The sequence below is a fragment of the Siphateles boraxobius genome, unplaced genomic scaffold (genome assembly GCF_051911475.1).
Source record: "Siphateles boraxobius isolate OS27281-9 unplaced genomic scaffold, OSU_SipBor_1 19, whole genome shotgun sequence".
Lineage (NCBI taxonomy): Eukaryota > Metazoa > Chordata > Actinopteri > Cypriniformes > Leuciscidae > Siphateles > Siphateles boraxobius.
This window is the reverse complement of record NW_027508799.1, coordinates 5,280,004-5,302,377: the sequence shown is the minus strand read 5'-3', so window position 1 is coordinate 5,302,377 and position 22,374 is coordinate 5,280,004. Positions and strand designations below refer to the sequence as shown.

General features: G+C 38.4%; 2 protein-coding genes across 3 annotated transcripts; both read left to right on the top strand.

The window, feature by feature from the left end:
* Nucleotides 1–1,352: 1,352 nt before the first annotated feature.
* On the top strand, nt 1,353–11,493 carry LOC143742454 (uncharacterized). Its single transcript, XM_077235321.1, has 4 exons — nt 1,353–1,387; nt 2,071–2,214; nt 7,619–8,166; nt 9,246–11,493. Exons 2-4 carry the CDS (start codon nt 2,130–2,132, stop codon nt 10,155–10,157), a joined length of 1,545 nt encoding a protein of 514 aa, XP_077091436.1. The 5' UTR covers nt 1,353–1,387; nt 2,071–2,129; the 3' UTR covers nt 10,158–11,493.
* LOC143742457 (uncharacterized) lies at nt 4,956–22,124 on the top strand. 2 transcript variants are annotated; one of them, XM_077235323.1, is made up of 3 exons: nt 15,589–15,671; nt 16,352–16,492; nt 20,432–22,124. In XM_077235323.1, exons 2-3 carry the CDS (start codon nt 16,408–16,410, stop codon nt 21,814–21,816), a joined length of 1,470 nt encoding a protein of 489 aa, XP_077091438.1. In that variant the 5' UTR covers nt 15,589–15,671; nt 16,352–16,407; the 3' UTR covers nt 21,817–22,124. The 2 variants fall into 2 exon arrangements, with proteins under 2 accessions (XP_077091439.1, XP_077091438.1); XM_077235324.1 differs by lacking the exons at nt 15,589–15,671; nt 16,352–16,492 and adding an exon at nt 4,956–5,061.
* The last annotated feature ends 250 nt before the right edge of the window (nt 22,125–22,374 follow it).

Genomic DNA, 22,374 nt, shown 5'->3' with positions numbered 1-22,374 from the left:
ATTTTCAAAATCAGTAGAATTTCAATTTCATGTCCTGACGTTTATTATTATCCGATTCATGTGATCCGAACATTTGCAGTAACTCCAGAGCGTTGTAAAGTCCAAAAGTCAAAATGTCTTGAAAAAAGATAGATGTAATCATTTCCAAAATTCAAATGTTTTTCTCAAACGAAAGATTCTGCTTCAATCCACATTTGTTGCCATTTTGACTTTCAAAATTAACCATTTCACAGCGGTGAAAAACTTTGCTCTCCCGCTTTTGACAGACACAAAGCGAGGCGTGCACCGCTGTGAGCGGTCTAGTAGCTCTTACTCAGGGCACTTTTTGCCATTGATATGACTTGGAAAAAGTGTCCCAATCAACCTGAATTCACCATTACAAAAAAGATCATATTATGTATAGGCCTATCTGTGTTCGCTTTGTGCTCGGTGCTCCATTGAATCCATATTTTTCAGTTTTATTCAAATTGAGGGTGATGACTTCATAAAATATGATGATAGACATCCAATAGCTTCAAATGTAAATATGACATGATAAAAATGACATTCGGTACAGAATGAACGGTCAGAAGAAGAAGAAATTTTATTTATATAGCGCCTTTCCACAGCTCAAGGTCGCTGTACATTTCAAATACATTTAGACGCCCACACATACATGATTACAGTCACATAGGATACATAGTCACATTATCCAAAATACATGTTAAATAGATATGTTTTTAACTGGGTCTTGAAAGTAGCCACCGATGACTGCTATGGCCATTCTAGCAGTTATAAAATTCCGGTAGTTCTAGTGTTATTGGTATATTGCCGGTGTGTTTGGAAGATTTGTAATGTACTAATAACACAAATAAGGTATACTTTAATTTCACTAATTAAGCATATAATTACTTCCTACACAGGCACATACTTAAAGTGCACAAAGTATATGTCTTGAAATTATGCTTTACTACAATTGAATTACAACTAAAATATGCTAAGTATAAAAATGGATTGTTTCAAAATAGCCAACTTTAAGTAAACTAATCATCAACACAATTGAAGTATACTGATCATTAGTCTGAAAAGTATGCCAACATTAAAATGCTTAACATGGTTATTTTTTTACCAGGGAAAACTTGGTACACAGCCTTATCACTGAAGCATTCAGGAACTGAAGAATGTTTTATACAGTGTTAGGAAACATCTGCAAACATTACTGTTTTGTCTTTCAGAGTACAACTCTGAGTACCTCGGACATCTATTTTATTATTTGTAAAAAAAAAAAAAAAAATTGCGCTCTTGTGATTTTAGACAGCAGCGTGTGAACGGGACTTTTATTTTGGTCTGGATATATGACGTCATAAGGTCGCGCCTGGCTGCTGTGTTGTGATTCGGCTGCAGAAAGGTTTGTGTTTTTAAACATTTAGAGTGCTTAAATCAGTGTAAAAGAGTTCAGGATTTTTAATATAATTTTTACAAGAACTGTGAACTGAATTAACTAGTATTGAAAGTACCATTGTAATACTTTATCTGACAACGTTATTTTTGTGAGTAAAGTACATTCATTCCAGACATAAGTAACAGAAAAGGTGCGTCTCATTTCGCTCCCTGTATCGTGAATAAAAAAAATGAAAAAACGAATTCGGTCACTGGCAAATAATGTCGAGAGAAACGTGGGGTTTTGAAACTCCACCTCATTTGAATCAATTGCTTCCTAAAATGATTCAGTGATTCGTATAGCTCGAACACATGATGGTCAAATTGGTGTAAATACAACAGGAGCACTAACAGTTACATAAATGTGGATAATGACAATGACGTTTTAAATGAGATCTACAAATCATTCAATACCAAATATAACGCACAAGTAACATGTATAATGTTATATTTTTTGTATATAGTATTTGAATAATGTGTGTCCTTTTATTTATTTGTAGTGTTGGCTAATCAAGCCATTAACTAGGTATCGCTCTTTTACCAGTTCACCGATCTAGAGCTGATTGAGATGCACCCCAGAGATTTAGTTTGGATTTACTTCTCTTTCTGTTAATAATTAATTAATATACAATAATGTCTTAATCATGACAGTTTGTCCAAACAGAAAAAGTCCTGGTGAAGCGACTGAGATCCATGTGACTATTATAAAGATGGCGTTTATTAAAGAGGAGAGTAAAGAAATAAGGATTGAAGAAACATTCAGCATAAAACAAGAAGAAACTGAGGAACAAATAGGTGGGTTTTATTCTCAAAGCTGAACTATGTCATTTGGTGCTTATTAAAATGTCAACCTTTACAGAAATGAATGGCGTGTCACATTGAATTATTAAATTAAAAATAATATAAGTAGGCTGAACTAGACAATTAGCCTACTTGTGTGACAAATACACTTATTTTACATGAAGCAAAAAAATTACATGTAACTGATCAACTTTATTTTTGTTGTTAATCGGTTACTTTTTTTCCTATCATCATCCAAAGCGCTCGATGTATCAAACCAGCGTCTTGTAAACTTATTAAAATTACTAATTAAAAACACCTTTACCCCTGGAAATACTAATACTAACTTCTAAATTAAATGATATTGGAATACATTTGGGTGACAATGGGAGAGTCATCTTTAAATGTAACATTTTTTTAGAAGGAAAAGCACTTAATGCCGTTTTATATATTTTTATTTTATTTTTTTGTGCAAGCAAAACATTTTTTTTTTTACAAGCAACAATTTTTAGAGCCTTAATAAAATTCCGATGGTCAACAAAACTTAGTTTCCAAGCAAAATATTATTATATTAACATAACCTGAACATAAATAGCAGTAAATACTAAATTAGTCAGAAACACTAGCCTACATAGTTATGCCTTCAGAAAACAACACTAAATTATATGGGTTCATCAGTCCCTGATCTTTTGGTAAACAGCCATTTCTGTTTTCATACCTGCAAACTCCAGACAGGTAGAAAAGATGAGAGTGTAAAATTTGCAACTGTGCGTATGCTGCATAAGAATATGATACGTTTTTTGCATCGGTATGAACAGAAACGGCAGGCCGTCTGAATGAAAATGTCAAAATTTTGTATATTGTAATATTGTAATCTCTTATAACACTCATGGGTTAAATAAGGGTTAAATGAAACATAAACCCGACAGGGTGATGGGCACCAAATATTAATTGGAAAAATTTGATTTGCTCATTAGCACAAACTCAAACCTTGCACAAAGAAAAATATTCCCTATATAAAGCTACTATTTAACAATGCTAAACAAGTTTGAATGAAAATTAGGCTCAATAATTTGTAAGAGAAATTATCTGATGTAGGACTGTAATCTTCCCCGCAAGATCACGAGAGGTGTTAAATCTGGCATAATATAAAGAATATCTTGCAGTGTGTGATCCGCCACGATTTTCAAATCTTGTAGTTTGTGGACGGTTAAGATTTGAAAAGAAAACTGAAGATTCTCCTTATGTGCGTGAAGCAACCAGATTTCACAATCGGTTAAGATTTAAAATCTGTAGTCTGGGCCCAGCATAAAGCCGAATCCTGGCTTAATCTAAGCCCTGTCTGAGAAACCAGGCCCTTTTTATAATAATAATTTTTTTAAATGATCTTTGCGGTTGTCCTGCTCCTTTTCTCTCTGTTGTTCCAGTAGCTCTTTAGACTACACTCACATATATGTACAGCCACAGTCTTAATCTTCTGAGTTTTCAATCTGTCAAGCAAAAGGAGTTCTACAGATGTGCATCTCAAACTGTGGTTTGTTTACCCGTGTGAGAGTCCCGCTGCTAGGGATGGGCATTTTTGTAAATTTCTTATTTCGATCATTGATAGGTCTCAAAAAACGAGTACTCGATTACTCGGGGGCGGGGCCTGTTCGGGGGCGTGGCTTATTCGGGGTAGGTGGCGGGGTGTGTCAGTCATGGAGACAATGATACCAATTTAATATTTAAGCAATATTTTGGATTACAGTAGCACTTTCTGATAAAACAAAATGTTATTTTACATTATATTGACTAACATTACACTTTAGTCAGAGTAAAACTGACTTAAATTACTGAACAACACATGACTGAATATGATATCTGAATACAATTTAGAGGAAATGTCATCATAAAAATGAACACACTTGATACTTTTAGGCTACTTTATTCAACCGTAAATAAAACATTCTCTTCAGTGTTAGGCTACTTCAGCAGCATATTTCAACTGTTCTTATGAAACAACAACAAAAACGAACAGCTTAATTTTCATTTAACAAGTTTAACAAAGTAACAAACGACTGCTACAGAATCATTTATTGAAACAAACACAAAAAAACAACAAAAAAAAACATCCTGTATAGGCCTATTTTTTACCACGCCTGATGAAACTTAAACAAGCTACAGGCTACATATTATTGTTAAAAAAAATAAGTATGTCTACGTGCTCAGGTGAGAGGCGTGTTCGGAGTCAATTCACAATTAGTCCGGCGGTGGAAAAAACACGCTCCGCTGGAACAGATGTCGCAGGAACAGCTAAGTACCACTGGGCAATGATGCTCAGCTTTGTAAACCGATTCTCATTTACCTTCCACCACAGTAGAGGGTCCTGGTTTACAGAGATGCATGGCTCACTGAAGTAGCGTTCTATTTCAGTGTCACGCGAACAAATATCACTCGCGCCGGCGCCGTAATCCTCACCGAAAAGAGTGTCGAGCGCAGTAGTTGCCGCGGCTCGTTCAGGCTGAGGGTCATTTTGAATGGGTGTGACAGAATCTGTAACGCTGTCGTAAAGCTGTTTCAGACTCTCGTTTACTCTCTCTCGAAGCTCTGTGTCAAGAAACTTCAGATGTTTGTGTCTTGGATCCAATGTTGCTGCAATCAGAGGTAGAGAAACTTTTTCAGCATCCTCAGCAACAGTGACTATGCGCCGTTTCAGAGATTCTGCCACTGCTGTCTTGAATTCCGAAACTCTTGGAGACTCACCGATCTGTGTGTTTAGGTGTTTAGAGATTAGGCTATGTGTAATTGGATAGACCATTGAAACGCAAACTTGCGTCTCACTGCACATTGTTATTGTGGCGCACTTCAGAGACTGGAGAACAGGTATCAATTCTTCCATTATCCGCCAGTGCTCATCTTTCAAGTCCAGTGTCTTCGCATCTGCAAGTTTTGTAGTATTACGATCTGACAGAACAGCGCACACAGTCCATCTCTGTTCCAAAAGACGTTCGAACATATCGCACACAGAATTCCACCGCGTACGACAGTACTGGATCAGTTTGTGTTCGGGTACGTTCTGCTGCTGTTGTTTCTGGCGAAGTGCTGCTGTAGCCACGGTGCTGTGGTGAAAATGTGCCACCAGTCGGCTACTGGCAGCTATCACGCTTTTAACAGAAGCAACACTGAAGCCTTCGTTGATGGCTAGCTGCAGGGTGTGTGCGAAGCAGGGCACTGATTCCCAAAGTCCTCGATTCGCGAGAACCATGCTACTAGCGTTGTCATGAACACATGCTATAACTTTCTCCGAGCTTGACAGCCACTGTTCTGTAGCTCCTTTTAGGTAGTTGGCTATGTTCGTAGCGGTATGTCGTTCGTCGAAACTGCGCGTCTCCAACACTGCACTATGTATTTCCCATTCAGAAATGTAATGACAAGTTAGTGTTATGTAGGACTCAGTGGTCAGCGAGGTCCATGCGTCCGTAGTGATAGCCATCTTCGTTGTCTTTGACAGTCTGTCTCTCAGTGAAGTAGCAGTCTTTTCATATAGAGCCTCTATTCGTCTCGTGACCGTCTTGCGCGATGGGATGTCATACTGGGGCTCAACATAATTCATCAAATTTTTAAACCCTTCTCCTTCGACAAAACGAATGGGCAGCAAATCTTTCGTTATCATTTCGATGATTAGTTGTGTCATCTTTTCACCTCTGGCTGCGGTGCATTTCTGTCTGACGGTAAAAGATGCGATGCTCGTCTGAGTTGCGTCTTTGGTGGTATCGGAAGACATTTTATGTACAAATACAAGATGATAACGCATTGTACTTGTGGTAGATTTGTGTGACAGCTTGGCGCTGCATATTTTGCACTGAACTGTTTTTTCATCTGTTTTGTCGAAGTGAAGCCAGACATCACTACGTGACTTTGACGCGATTTTCTCTGTTTTCAGTTTGGATTTTGGACCGCGCTCTTTCAAAGCTAACCATTCGGTGCCGCCCAAAATGCTGCTATAACCAATCAGAAAAAAAAGATTTTTTTTAAACTCAGATCATCGTTTTTGAGATCGATCGTCGCTGTCACGTTCGAGTACTCGAGTGATCGAGTAATATGCCCATCCCTACCAGCTGCATCGCTAATTATCATCATGCCGTGGTAGTTTTGTCCCATCGGTTTTCTAGAGTACCACTGTTTCTTTTGTCAAATAAATCCTGGTTTTATTGTAGTGGATGGAGATCAAAAACATCTGCGAATAAAGGGCCAGGTACTTTTTTTTGAACTAGCAACAGGTGCACTTGGGTTGGTGTTGGGTTCAGCAAAGATGCAACCCCTGTCATTTTCTATCATGTGGGGCTTTCATGGTAAACAATTCTCTTGTTAGATGTTGGTTTCCTTCTCTGCCTTGTCTTGCCAGATACAGTTGTACATTGAACCATACTTACCGAACGAGGCCAATTACTTTTTTTGGCGATAGCACGTTCCATTTTCTCATTAGATTCATGCCTGTAGGTGAGATCTAGGAATGATGCTGGCTAATGTGTTTCCAGTTTTGATGACAGATCTGACAATTATTGCTGGACTTAAAGGTAGCACTCCTCAGGATGTCAAACTTACTTTAAAATATCTGGTGAAACTAGCACTCATGGCCATATAATTGGCAGTCAGATAAGTCTGGCCGTTTGCATTCTGAAATACAAAGTACTGTAATGAAACACTAGATGGCGGGGTTGTCATGACAGAACTGATGTATTAAATGCCCGCTGCATTTATTGAGATCTTCTGCTTCAAACGTGTCACAATCGGTCTGCATCATTTTTATAAATTATCCAATCTTTGAGAAGAGTCATTGCCCATCATGTAGCGTTGCTTTTTGTGTTAGTTTCATAGCAGTCGCCCGTTTTAATTTCAGTCTCATTCAGCTCTTTGTGTCTCGTAGTTGTAGAGTTGAGCTTTTTGGGGTTTATTTTTAGAGGGATAGCCCTCCCAAAAATGAAAATTGTCATCATTTACTCACTCTCATGTCGTTACAAATTCATAAGACTTTTGTTCATCTTGGGAACACAAATGAAGATATTTTTGATGAAATCTTAGAGCTTTCTGTCCCTCCATTGACAGCTACTCTGACGCTTCAAAAAGTTCATAAAGAGATCGTAAACCTAATACCTAATGAATTGAGCTGTTTAATTTCAAATTTTCTAAAGAGACTCAATCCCTTTTTTGATGGAGCAGAATGAATTTAGTCTTTTTATTCAAAAATTATTGTATATTATTACCTGCTCCCGCAAGGTTTTTGTTGGTTCCTGCAGGATCATGGGTTTTTGATAAGGGGTTTGATTAGTGCCTGCTTGAAAGGATTTCAAGTCCTAAAGAAATATAGGATCTAGCTCATGTCTGTTGCTTTGTGCCAATTAAACTTGGGTTAACTGGTATTTGTCTATTTCTGCCTTAGACCTGAGGCTGCTAAAAGAGGAGTGTCAAGAACTGAATGCTTTGGAAGAAAAATTTAACCCGGGAGAGAGCCTTATCACCTGCCAACAGTGTGGAAAAAGTTTCACTCAAAAGGCAAACCTTAACAGGCACATGAGAATTCACACCAGAAAGAAGACTTACAGTTGCCCTCAGTGTACAAAGAGTTTTACACAGAACAAATACCTTAATGCCCACATGAGAACTCACACTGGAGAGAAGCCTTTCACGTGTCTTCAGTGTGAGAAGAGTTTCTCACTAAAAGGAAATCTTAAGACTCACATGAGAATTCACAATGGAGAGAAACCATTCAAATGCCCTCATTGTGTAAAGAGGTTTACACACAAAAAAAACCTTAATACCCACATGAGACATCACACTGGAGTGAGTCCCTACTTATGCGATCTCTGTGGCAAGAGCTTCTCACGAAAAGAAAGTTTTAAGACTCACATGACTATTCACACCGGAGAGAAGCCGTTCATATGTCAGTGTGGAAAGAGTTTCAGATGTAAAGAGAACCTTAATCAGCACGTGAGTATTCACTCAAGAGAGAAATGTTGTGTATGTCATCAGTGTGGGAAGGGCTTCACAGACAGGAAACGCCTTAAGAGGCATGTAAAGACTCACATCAGAGGGAAGCCTTTCATGTGCCATCACTGTGGAAAGTGTTTCGCAAAGAAAGCAAACCGTGAGGATCATGTGAGAATTCACACTGGAGAGAAGCCTTTCACCTGCTCTCACTGTGGAAAGAGTTTCACAGTTAAAGGAAACCTTAACATTCACATGAGAGTTCACACTCGAGAGAAGCCTTACAAGTGTCTTCAGTGTGAGAAGAGTTTCACATATCACACAATCCTGAAACGTCATTTACAAACTCATTCTGTAAAGAAAATTCAGTGTTCCTTGGTGTGACGAGGCAGGCGATTCTGATTTGCAACAGTTAAAAACTAACTACCTTATTACTCCAGAAACATATTTTATGAGTTTTTTTTTTACTCAGAAGTACCACTTGGTTGTCCATTAGCAACAAACAGTTTCCCACTTGCTCACCAGATGGCAGTGTAGTCTCACTTCCAACATGTCTGTTTCCATGGGTTCCCTGAAACTGATTTTCTTGGCATCAATTTCGTGTAAGTATCACTATCAACCTCCATTAATTTGAAACTAAAACTGTACAACTGTGACATAGTAAATGCCAATTAGTAGATTTTATCTCTTCTGGATTTTTCCCCTGGTGCAGCTCTATTTCAACATAGCCGATTTGCAACCTGTGGCCAGATAGGTACCACTGGATACCACATGCTTTATCTACTAGTTTGCCTATATTTTGAGCAACAGTTTATACTAGGGTTATTTTCCTATCACCAGTGTTTACGTAGTACTTTGAGGTGTCACTGAGGGTATATAATATGGAAAATTTAATAATTTGGAGGGAAGTTACAAACAATCCGAGGCAGATTTGATCAAAAGCAATGGCACAATACCATGTTCATTTGCCTGTGCAGTGAGGAAAACTGATGTAGACTAAATTCCATGGCACTTTTGTTAGTACAGATCATTGTGTCAAAGCATTTTTTGGCAAACTACCTTACAGAATACTCTCTATGCAGGATTTGCAGTGTGTTATGGCAGGCAGACGAAAGATTTACTCAGCCAGGGAAGTCATCGAGTACATTTGCCTTCCTGATGGTGCTTTATCTGACACAGAATCCATTCCAGACGATAAAATTGCTGATCCAGATTTTGAGGAATCTCCTGAAACATACGAGTCTGACTCCAGCTTTGATGATGATAAGCCACTGGCTGCAATACCAAAAGCTAATCTCAACCACCTTGATGTTGAAATTCATAACATACATGCAGACAGTGACACTGAGGTCCCAGATGACAATGAACCTCAGCCAGGCCCAGCTCCAGTCAACAAAGAGTTTTCTTGGAGGCAGAGGAAACCCCCAGCAGCTGACATAGACTCTTCATTCCGAGGACCTGCATTCTCACCTCCCCCAGACGAAATACCAAGACCAAAGTGGTATTTTGATCATTTCATGGACAAATCTGTGTTTGAACATATTTCTCATCAATCTAACTTGTATGCAGTTATGAAGAATGGCTCAGAACTGAAAACAACCCCTTCTGAAATAGAGCAATTCATTGGTTTACACATCTTGATGACCGTAGTACGTATGCCATCGTACAGCATGTACTGGCAGACGCAAATCCGCTACGACCCAATTGCGAGAGTCATGGGACGTAGGCGATTTGATAATCTGCTTACATACATCCACATGAACGACAATACCAATGTGAAGCAAAAGGGTGAGCCTGGATACGATCCATTAGTCAAGGTGCATCCAGTTCTTGAGAAAGTCCGTGCCAACTGTTTGAAGGTTGAACCAGAAGAAAACCACTCCATTGATGAGCAGATGATCCCCTTCAAAGGAAAGATTGGAATGAAACAGTATATCAAGAACAAGCCTCATAAATGGGGAATCAAGGTCTTTACTCTTGTACTACTTGATTGACCTATCACTGGTCAATGGTTGGCTCCTCTGTCCCCGTCATCTCACCCAGAAGCAGGAGAAGAAGTATATGCCACTTCTTGACTTCCGTGTTCAAGTTGCAGATGCCCTAATCAAGGTTGGCAAACAGGCTGACTTGAACAGTAGGAAAAGAGAACGACCGTCATTGGAAGATGATCCAACGTCCCATCAAGCTGCCCCACCTCCACCTCCACTTCAGAGGATCTCTGCACCATCGGTTGATGTCATATTAGACCGATGCGATCATTTCCCCATCCATGCTGAGAAACGTGGACGATGCAGACTGTGCAAGAATGGCTACACGCAAATGGCCTGCCTGAAGTGCAAAGTACTTCTGTGCTTTACAAAAGACAAAAACTGTTTCTTGGAGTACCACATGACAAAGTGACTTGGAAACATGCCCTACTCAATGAGGATTTTGAATATTGGATTTGGATCCCATATTGTTTTTGTTGTTGTTCTGCCACTGAAAAGCACTATGTTACATTGTTTGAAAAGTTGTATATAAAAAGTTATTGTTCATATCATATTCAGTCGTCAGTAATTAACAACCTGGGCCAATGTTGCAAATCTGCAACATCCCAGAACGCCTTGCATGTGAAGGTCTCTCTAAAAAAAAAGTCAGGATTCTATTGTACTACCCCATATGATAATTTTCCCCAAATATCAGATTTTTCCTGTTACTAAAACTTAATTTGAGCCTGAGAGGGTTAGAAAGACTAGCAATTTCAAAAATCACCTGTGCATTCATTCTGGAGGAAGACAATTCAACTGTGATCAGAAAAATAAAAACTTTTTTTGCCATTCACACTTACAGCTACATATGCAACTGTGAGATCCTCTTTGTATTATTTGTTAAAGAGCAGGGCAAGAGAAAATGCATATCTGTGTTAAATTAACCACAGCTGAATGTGGGCCATATCTGGTTGTCTACTACCTTCATGACCACTTATATTATTTGCATCCTTCACCTCTGTATACTTTGACTTAAGGCTTTTTTTTATGTGCATGTGTAATCCTCTGGCCCCACCTGACCGTCATCTTTGCAATAGTTTCAAATATTGAGCATTTGCGGTAGACGTCCTATTATTACGACTAGGTAGAGGCATCACTCAATTCTAGGGGTGTAAAAATATATATTGTGTCACAATGTATCGCAATACAAAAATGCAACAATATGCATCGTGGATGGTTCACCCAAAATAAAAATTACTGTGAGAAAAAATTCAAGTTTTCACAGTATTAGTGTTGAATATAATGTATAATAATGCAATGGGGGAATTTCAAATCAATTTGGTGCAATAAACAATCCAATGCATTTTGTCTTTTGGCCTTTCCTTGCTCAATGTACAATAGAGCAGTGGTTCTCAACTGGTTTGGCCATGTGACCAACATTTTTACATGATCATTAAGACATGGCAAATGTATTGCTCAAAAATGGTACACACACACACACACACACACACACACACACACACACACACACACACACACACACACACACACACACACACACACACACACACACACACACACACACACTTTACCTTAGATGCACATAAATTGTAAGAATATCACTAACACTGATAAATAAACAGTATAAGTTAAGGCTATTGAACAAGGGCAAGGTGTGCCCTTGTTATGCTTCTTAAAGGGTTAGTTCACCCAAAAAAGAAAATTAGCCCATGATTTACTCACCCTCGAGTCATCCTAGGTGTAAATGACATTCTTCTTTCAGAATAATACAATCGGAGTTATATTTAAAAAAATATCCAAGCTCTTAAAAGCTTTATAATGGGAGTGAATGGCGGTTTCTGTTTTGAATTCCATAAACGTGTATCTATCCATCATAAAAGTTAAATATGGATATTTTTCTTACACAAACGCATCGCTTAAGAAGGCCTTTATTTAACCCCCAGGAGCCTTGTGGAGCACTTTTATGGAACTCAAAACAGAAACCGCTATTCACTGCCATTATAAAGCTTGGAAGAGCCAGGACAATTAATATCATTATTATTATTTTTCTTTTTTTTAAATAACTCCAATTGTATTCGTCTGAAAGAAGAATGTCATATACACCTAGGATGGCTTGAGAGTGAGTAAATTAAGGGCTAATTTTCATTTTTTCCTACCGAAGGAATTCAGGGAAACTCTAGTCCGGGAGTTGCCGATTGAGTTCTTCCTCCCGCTGCTGCTGCTTCTGATTCTCCCCACTCAGCAGGACATGTAGGACACACAGCAAAGTACATCACATCTTCCGGTACTTTTGGAAGAAGAAGAAGGAGAATGTGCCACCAGAAAACACCCATGATCTGCTGTGTGTGTGACGCGCCTTTCAGCTAAAGCGAGACCGCTTCAGTTGCTGGCACAATGGTGGACAGTTTTCCTGTAGACTCTCCCTTAAGAGTCCTGTGATTCCTGTAGGACAGGGCTATTCAAATACATTTGCAGGAGGGCCAAACTAGGAAATTCCAAAACTTGTGAGGGCCGGACGGACAAATTGATAACAGCTAAAGGAAATTAAAATATAAGGTACATAATATGAAATAAAATAAGGTACATTATTCTTTTGGTTTCCTTTATTATTTCAACACATTCAACTTGTATTGATTAGGTCTGCAACAATGTGCAAAACTGCAAAAACTGAGACATATACACAGCTTTTACCCTTAACATAGTAAACATAAGTAAGAGTTTATATATATATATATATATATAAATCAATCAAAATAAAGCTGTCATAAGTGCAAAATTGCAACTGCAGTTTCAAGTATCAAATCTTATTTGGGGAAATTACAACATTCAAAAATCCCTGATGTATATTTTGCAGACAGTGAGTACACATTTAAAACAAACAAAAAAAACATTTCGAGTTTACAGTAAGTACAAATCTGCTACATATGTGCTGTAAACATACTCTTGATGAAAACTAACTAATAACAACAATATTTTTTTCCTCATTTAGTTTACTTTATCAGTGAGAACATACGACTCAGTGGTAGAAGTGACAACGATTTGCTTTTGCCATTTTAACATAATCTGGCTCATGTGGTAAGTGCAATTCTCAGGCACTGGGATAACTTCTCATTGCTCAGGCAGCAACGTGCCTTTGTTTTGATTGCATTCATATGAGAGAAGCTAGACTCGCATGTGTAGGTGGATCCAAACATTGTCAGTATCAGCACAGACACTTTCTTCATTGTGGGGTATTTAGCCTGGCTAATATCGTTACACCAAAAGTTGATTGGACCTTCAGACTGCATGTGCAGTTTCAAAGCAAGTGAAGACTGGATATCAATAATTTCTAGCTGAAGAGCACTCTCATCAATGTTAGGCATGAGCTCTTTAACTTTTGCTATGAAGTTTGAGTCATGGTTTATTGAGAATGGATCGCGTGTAAACTGCGTAACCTCCATTGGGAGACTAAAGCCCTGAAATCTGTCACTGAAATTTTCAGTCAGCTTTGTCATGAATTCAATCATAGTTGGCATGACTTGTGCCCCTGGCGTACTGCTAAAAAATGTACGAAGGTGTGTAAAGTGCATCTCTCAACCAAATCCGCAATACATTTCTCTCGCCCCTGTAACTCCGAATTTAGTGAGTTTAAGTGTCCAAAAATGTCACAGAGGATATGAACTTGTGTCATGAACTGTTCATCAAGCATGTGCTCCATGAAATGAGCCGCTCGTTTGTGTTTACATGTGCGAAGGAAATAAATAATCTCACTGCGGAGATCACAAAAACGATCCAAAACTTTTCCTTTACTGAGCCACCTGACATCGCAATGAGCCAGTAAGTCAGCGTGCTCAGCAGAAGTCTCATCAAGCAACAGACGGAAAAGACGATGCTGAAGGCTTGAAGTTGAGCGGATGAAGTTGACAATGCTTGTGACCTTGTCCATAGTGTTTTTTAATTCACCGCTGAGCTTTGCGCACAAGACAGACTCGTGAATAATGCAGTGTAAAAACTGCATTTGAGGTGCCACAGCTGACAGTCTGGCTGCTAGTCCTTGCACTCTTCCGAGCATAGCTGGTGCTCCATCCGTTACTAGCAAGCAAACCTTTTGTAAATCCAGTTTATGCTCACTGAAAAACGCGACAACATTTTGAAACAGCACTTCACCTGTCGTATGTCGCTCCAGTGGAATGAGTCCCAGAAGCTCCTCACGAAAGCGAACTCCATCGTAAAATCTCACATAAACGCACATCTGGGGCACATCAGTTGTATCTGTCGATTCGTCAATAGCAATGGACATAGCTCCGTTTTTTGTAGTAAAATGTCTCTTCACATTATATTCTTTGGCCACAGCCACTGATTCGTTGCACAGTAAACACACAGGTCTATCGGTCCCTCCCTTGCTTGCCGTAGTTGGCACAGTAAATAAGTACTTCTCCGTCCATTCACTCTGAAACTTACGATTTTCTCTGTCAACTTTGCGGTTTGGCTTGGACAACGCCATGATGCATGTGTCATAGGCAGCGTGAGAACATCGAATCAGCGAGAATGAGTGTTTGTCACCATGGAGACTACCTGCTCCGCTCTAGAATCTTTGCCTGTACTCTTGTCTGTGCACCGCGGCAGAATCGTAGATTTTTTGTAGACTTTTTTTTTGTAGACTTTTTTAGACTTGTAGACTTAAAATAATTTTTTTTTTAATCTGCCGCGGGCCAAAATAAATTGCCATCGGGCCAAATTTGCCCCCGGGCCGCTATTTGAAAAGGCCTGCTGTAGAAGGGTCAATTAAAATGTGATTTATTTTTTTGTTAAGAAAACTGAAGGTTTATGTGGTTCAGCAGGTGAACATTTTGTCTGTGTTCACTCATTAGTGAGCACATCACTATCACCCTACATAGGCAGCAACTTACACAACTGACCCTTGATCAAAACTATATGAAATACTCAATATTAATTTTAATAAACCTTTTTATCAGTACTGTTTGGTATTGACTGAATTACATTTATACATGGTATTTTGATAGCCTCTTTAATATATCTTCTACTGATTTGTTGAAGATTAAATTATTTGACATTTTATACCTGTTTTAGACTCAAAATGAACTTTACATGTCCACATTTTTAATATTAGAAAAACACGGGTGAAATCTCTGCTTTATAAACTCATACACTCTTTTTTTTATTAAAATTTGCATTTTAATACTGATGTTCTATCTGGTATAACTATTTTCTGCAACCAAACATGCAGTTTTGCCTTTTAGACAGAATCTCACTTTCATTAGTTGATAGTAAAATATTTGTATTTCACACACACATATATATATATATATATATATATATATATATATATATATATATATATATATATATATATATATATATATATATATATATATATATATAATTTGTATGTAAATGTCTGTGCTCTTTTATGATTTTATTCACAGTAGCATGTGAACAGGACTTTTATTTTGATCTGGCGGTGTGACGCAATAAGGCGGCGCCGCGCACCTGCATCTGTTGTGATTTAGCTGAAGAAAGGTTTGTGGTTTTTAAGCAAGTTGTTTAAAACAATTTAAACGGGTTAATCAAGTTTATAGTTTTTACAAGTGATTCAAACTGTGCATTTATTTAATGCAATATTATAATGTTTATTTCTGTCAGTAAAGCGCATCCACACATGAGTAACAGAAAAGGTGCGTCTCGTTTCTCTGCCTATATCGTGAATCGGTTGATCATAAACATGAATTCGGCACTGACAAGTGATGGAGAAACTGAGCTTTTTCGAGTCAATTAAACCAAATGTTTAACATAATGATTGAATCAGCACCGCACGCTGACGACACATGCTGGTCAAAACTGCGTAAAGGCAACAGAAACACAAACACGTCTTGACAACTGTTACTAATCAACTGCAAACGTTTTCATTAAAGTGTAATCTGTCTATCATTAATTCTGAATGTAAATCATAAATGCCTAAATACGAACCTACTATACAAAAAATGGTGTTCTTTCATTAATTTTTAGAGCTACTTTTTATTTGTTTTTTGTTTCGTTTTTGATAATCAGGTCATTTAAGACTATTAGCTATCAATCTGACTCCCTTACTAGTGCGCTGCCTAACTAGAGCACACAGAGATTTAGTTTGGATTTAATTTTTCTTTCTGTTTTATTCTCATCTTCTTTTTCTTTCTGTTTTATTCTCATCTTTATCATGACAGATTGTCCAAACACACAGAAACTCCTGGTGAAGCGACTGAGACGGACTATTATAAAGATGGCGTATATTAAAGAGGAGAGTGAAGACATGAAGATTGAAGAAACCTTCAGAGTGAAACATGAAGATACTGAGGAACAAACAGGTTGGTTTCATTCTGAAAGCTGAACTCAGTCTCAAAGCTGAACTCAGTCATTTGATCCTTAATAAAATGTCAACGTCTACAGAAATATTTTTTTTAAAATAATTATGCTAACACAAATTGTGACATATATATGTGATAAATACAAAATAAACAGCACAAAAAAACATACTAACAGCCAACATAAATCAATTCTGATAGCCTATCTCCTGCGTGTGTATTTGTGAGTGAGTGTGTGAATGTATCGAGGTGTGGGAGTGGAAGAATATAAATCGGAGAGTAACTATAAGTATAACATATACCAATAGTAAAAGCAACATAAAAATGACAATTATACAAAAAATTAGAATGTATATTTCCTGAAGAAAATGTGAGTGGTGCTTGCAGTGGCAAAACTTGCCACTCGGTTGCTAGGGTGTTGTACATGATTGCATACAAGCCAACAACCATGTCTGTATGTTATTTTGGAGCTGAAATATGGCTTCTATATGTTGCCGTATGGTTTCTATGTGGCTCTAAATGGTTGCTAGGGTGTTCTGAGTGAACACTATATATATTGATATGATATCTATTTTAATATTTGAACTAAGTTCCATTTTTATTTATTATATAGTAATAACAAGATTTCCTATCATTGTTTTAATGAGATGTTCTAGTTTAGATTATATTATTAGTACCGAGAATTTTCACGTGAATAAATGCACAGATCCACGTCTTTTGCTTGTGTACATTAATGGGCCAGTGGTTGAATTTTTGCCAAGTGTGTCAGAGGTCCTAATCCGCATTCGTAGTTTTTTGGGTTTTTTTTTTTTTTACATAAAAAACGAATGTATATCAGTGGTCGTATATCAAGCATAACAACATTTCCTATCATTGTCTGTGATATTTTTGCAAAGCAAATTATTTGTAAGAAACAACGTATCCGTCACTTTACGAGTTGCACTGATCCAAAATGCCTGCAGCACTGAAACCAGCACGCGAGTCATCTCACGCTTGAATGGTTTAAAAACACATTTTCCTATATGTACGTTTTGGATGTGTGTGCAGCACAGAGAACAGCGGACGAGTCGGTTTGCCCTTGAAATGGCTTTTTAGATGTGTGTGTGTGTCATCGAAATTTTTATTTTATAACAATTATCTGATACCTGACCTCAACTAATGTGAAGAACAAAGAATTTCACACATTTGTAAGAATGCTCTTTATTTGAATGAGCGGTTGGCTCTTAAAAGAGCCGTTGTTGCCTTTAACCCTTTAGGCGCCAGAGGTTTTTTCCTAAAACGTTCGATTTTGACATCTTAATTTCAAAAGGCTATATCTTAAAAAATGATAAAAGATAGAGACTTTCTGTAAATTAGAGAAATATTAAGGATGACCCAAAGTTTATGTAGGGATTACACTTTCCCATCTAATTTGCATATTATGACATCATATGGTGGCGGCCATCTTGGATTATAGAATTTTCATAAAGTCACATATTTAAATGATAAAATGCAACACTTCTTTCCCCCCAAAATGTCCCTCACCTTCTGTATGCTATATTGCACATAGTGAATGCTCATGTAAATAGTAAGTAGTAAGCAAATAGTGTAATCATTACTAATAAATGGTAGAAACAACCCGAATGCATGGTTGGCCTTTTGCTGTAGAGATTTCCCATTTACTACATACAGTAGGCACTCTGATTCCATGTATGGGGCACATATATATTATTCATATGACACACAAACCTAAGTAGACAAGACCTGTTTAGTTCAAAAGCTCACTCGCCACGGCAAGGCACAGATCATGAGTGAGATGATGAGACAAGACGAGAGACAGACGAGACAAGACGAGAGCCTTTTTTTTTTTTTTTTTGCTGACAAAGACGCACACATCACAAGGACATGAACACACAAAAAAGAACACATATTGTACACTACTAAATGATAATTTAGTAGATAGTAAATAGATAGGAATAGGAGTGTAAATCATTACTAATAAATGGCAGACAAAAAAAATATGCAGGTAGCAGGCCTTTTACTGTAGAGATAATGACTCCCTATCCATCCAGGTGACATTTCTTGTAGTGTTTCATGGTGTGGTACCTCTCATTGCACTGCACAACACAAAGACCCACCCCGCACTGCCTGCACATGTATTTTGTCTGACGGCGGCCTTTAGGGCGGGTCCAATCAGAACAAACTACACAATCTGGGTAACCATCAGCCTGGCAGATAAAGTGGCGCTCAGTGAGTCTCTGTGGCAAGTCTCCCAGTGAGGACGACTTTCGGCCTTTGTTGCTCTCTCTCCTAGTGAAGCCTTCCAGTAAAGCAGTGATGACATCCTGCACAAAGACTTTCAGGGGCTTGTGAGGAGCAGCAGTGCAGCGGCAGTAAATGATGTGGGCATTCACCATGCTTACACTGAGAATGGCATTGAAAATTCTGTTGTACCATTTCCTTGACCTATGGGGAAAGAGGTAGGTCTTCATTCTCTGGTCTGCTGTGTCGACACCCCCCATGAACGAATTGTAGTCATCAACACAAACAGGCCTATTTATCTCCCTATAGCCACAATCAGTGTGTTTGTTCCTGATGCGCTTTCTGACACATGTGTTGGAATGCAGTGTAGAGAGCATTGTGAGGCGCTTTGTATCATGCCACGCACAAGCTAGCATTTTCCCCTTCCTCATGAAGACTGGGTCATCTCCCTTGCTCAACGGTAACTGTTCACTAGTGAGGCCCTTTGGCATCCCCTTCCTCTTACTGCTGACAGTCCCACACAAACCCGAGTCATTGCTTGCCAGCTCATCTGCTATGGCTGGCGGGGTGTAATAGCTGTCCATGTACACCTCATGCCCTTTCCCTGTGTACGGGGCCATCAGCTCACGGACAATAAGGTGTGTAGCACCGAAATCACTTGCATTAGGCCTACTTTGTCCAGTGTACATGGACCACTGTAGCACATAGCCTGACTTGGCTTCACTCAGAACAAATACTTTGTAGCCATATTTGTCTGGTTTGTTTGGGTTGTACATTTTTAGTGTTGATTTCCCTTTGAACGCAATGGTCATTTCATCCATTGACAGCTGCTTAGATGGACCATACATTTCTAAAAACCGGGGGATGACCAAATTGATGATTGGGCGGATTTTGAATAGCCCGTCATACCCTGGCTGACCCCTGTCAACACACTCTTCATTATTGGTGAAGTGTAGGAAAGACAAAATCATCTCAAATCTTTTCCTGGACATCACCTTGCCAAATCCAAGTGTTGCTGTTGGCCAATATTCAGCCCAATAATCCTCCAACTCTGACTTCTTTATCAGACCCATACTCAAAATGCAGAGAAAAGAAGGGTTAGATCTGTTGGATCTGCTCCATCTTTCAGGACAAGCCGTTGTGTGAACCCTGCATTGAGCTCGCAAAGATTATGGAAGCTTTCCTCCATGTGCAGCACAGAGAGTTTGCTGAATTTAGATTTTTTATTCTGCTTGAAAACACCAGGTGTCTTCAATAATGATCAATTATCACTCAGTTAATCACTTAATTATCTCATTAACTTTAACACTGTTTCAGTGTTCATTTAAAACTCATATTTTAACACTAACACTCTTGTGTGTGGAACCAAATAAACTCCCAGGAGAGTTTAACACTGGAGTTTTTGCTGTGCATGGTTTTCTTTTTCTAGTTTACCTCTGCTTTCTTTTCTATATTTAAATGTCATCTCAGTTGTGATCGCTTCATCAGCTCCCACAGAAGTGCTTTTTCTCCTTTTCTCTACCTTTACCTTTACTTTCTCCATTGCCACAGCAGAATATTTTGTCAGAGCCCCCATTCTCCCTTCTGGACAATGTTTATATACAGTCACAGCCAAATTTGTTTGCCATCATTTTTCAAGACAAAAAAGGGGAGGTGAACTTGTGACACTGGTGGTAACTTGTATTTGTCTTTTCACCTTAGACTTCATGCCGCTGAAAGAGGAGAGTCAAGAACTCAATGAAGTAGAAGAGAAAAATAAATATGAGAAACATCATGATTTCATGACTGGAGAAAAATCCACACGGACTGAAAAGATGACCTCACGAAAAAGAGCTCTAAAGATCAAATCTAATCCAACACAAAAACAAAACCTTGAAGTTCTCAAGAGAGTACACACCGGAGAGAAGCCGTTCACCTGCAAACTGTGTGGGAAGAGCTTTACACGAAAAGAAAGTCTTAAAAATCACATGAGAATTCACACGGGAGAGAAGCCGTTTGTATGTGATCAGTGTGGAAAGAGTTTCAGATGTAAAGAAAAGCTCAATTACCACTTGAGGATTCACTCAAAAGAGAACTGTTTTAGATGTCATCAATGTGGAAAGAGTTTCACAGACAGGAAACACCTTAAGAATCATGTAAAGACTCACACCAGAGAAAATCCTTTCATGTGCCTCCAGTGTGGAAACAGTTTTAGATTCAGTAAAAACCTTAAGACTCACATGAGAATTCACACTGGAGAGAGGCCTTTCACGTGCCATCACTGCGGAAAGAGTTTCTGTCATAAAGTTAGCCTCAAAAATCACATGAACATTCACACTGGACAGAAGCCATTCACATGTGACCAGTGTGGAAAATGTTTCGCGTATAGAGCAACACTTAATGCCCACTTGAGAGGTCACACTGGAGAGAATCCTTTCACCTGCAAACTGTGTGGGAAGAGCTTCTCGCTAAATGGAAATTTGAAGACTCACATGAGAATTCACACTGGAGAGAAGCCATTCATATGTGTTCAGTGTGGAATTAGTTTTAGACGTAAAGAGACCCTTTATACCCACATGAGAATTCACACCGGAGAGAGCTCTTATATCTGCAAACTGTGTGGGAAGAGCTTCTCAAGAAAAGGAAATCTGAAGACTCACATGAGAAGTCACACTGGAGAAAAGCCGTTCAAATGCGATCGGTGTGAAAAGAGTTTCAGACGTAAAGAAACACTTAATTACCACATGAAGATTCACTCAAAAGAAAACAGTTTTATATGTCATCAGTGTGGAATGTGTTTCACAGACAGCAATTACCTTAAGAAACATGTAATAACTCACACTGGTGAAAAGCCTTTCATGTGCCAACACTGCGGGAAGACTTGCATAAACAAATCAAACCTCGATGTCCACATAAGAATTCACTCTGGAGAGAAGCCTTTCACCTGCCCTCACTGTGGAAAGTGTTTCACACTGAAAGGAAACCTTCAGACTCACATGAGAGTTCACTCTGGAGAGAGGCCTTACAAATGTCTTCAGTGTGAAAAGAGTTTTAGATTTAAAGGAAACCTTAACAATCACATGAGGCTCCACATGTCTTCAGTGTGAGAAGAGTTCCTCATATACACAGAGACCTGAAACTGCAGTTTTTTTCTACGATGACTTTGTAAATGATGAGTTCAGTGCGTGGCAAGAGGTTTAAGAAATAAAGCAATTTAAAAAAAAATCACCTGTACATTCAATCTGGGGGAAAAAATATATTGTCTTCACACTTAGAAATGAAGTCACGCAGATCTTAAGAGAGACCCTATTTGTGTTCTGAAAATTGTTTTAAATGGCATTGCAATTGAAAATGGCACCAGAAAATATGTATCTGTGCAAAATTCATCTAATTTGTATAAAGAAAAACTGACTGACTGAGGTTTTTCTTTTCCAATTAAGCTTAGTTTCCATGGGAATTGGAATTGCCAGCAGGATATGCACCTTTACATAGTCACTCTTGCATAGTGTTGGCAGTGTGCTGAAGGTCATAGGATCTCATTCAATAAGAGGAAACCAACAATAAAATAGGAGAAAGTACTAAATTATTACTATATTAAAATACTTTAGTAGTAAAACACATGTGAACAGTAGCCTAATTTTTTATCAGTTCATCAGTGATATTCA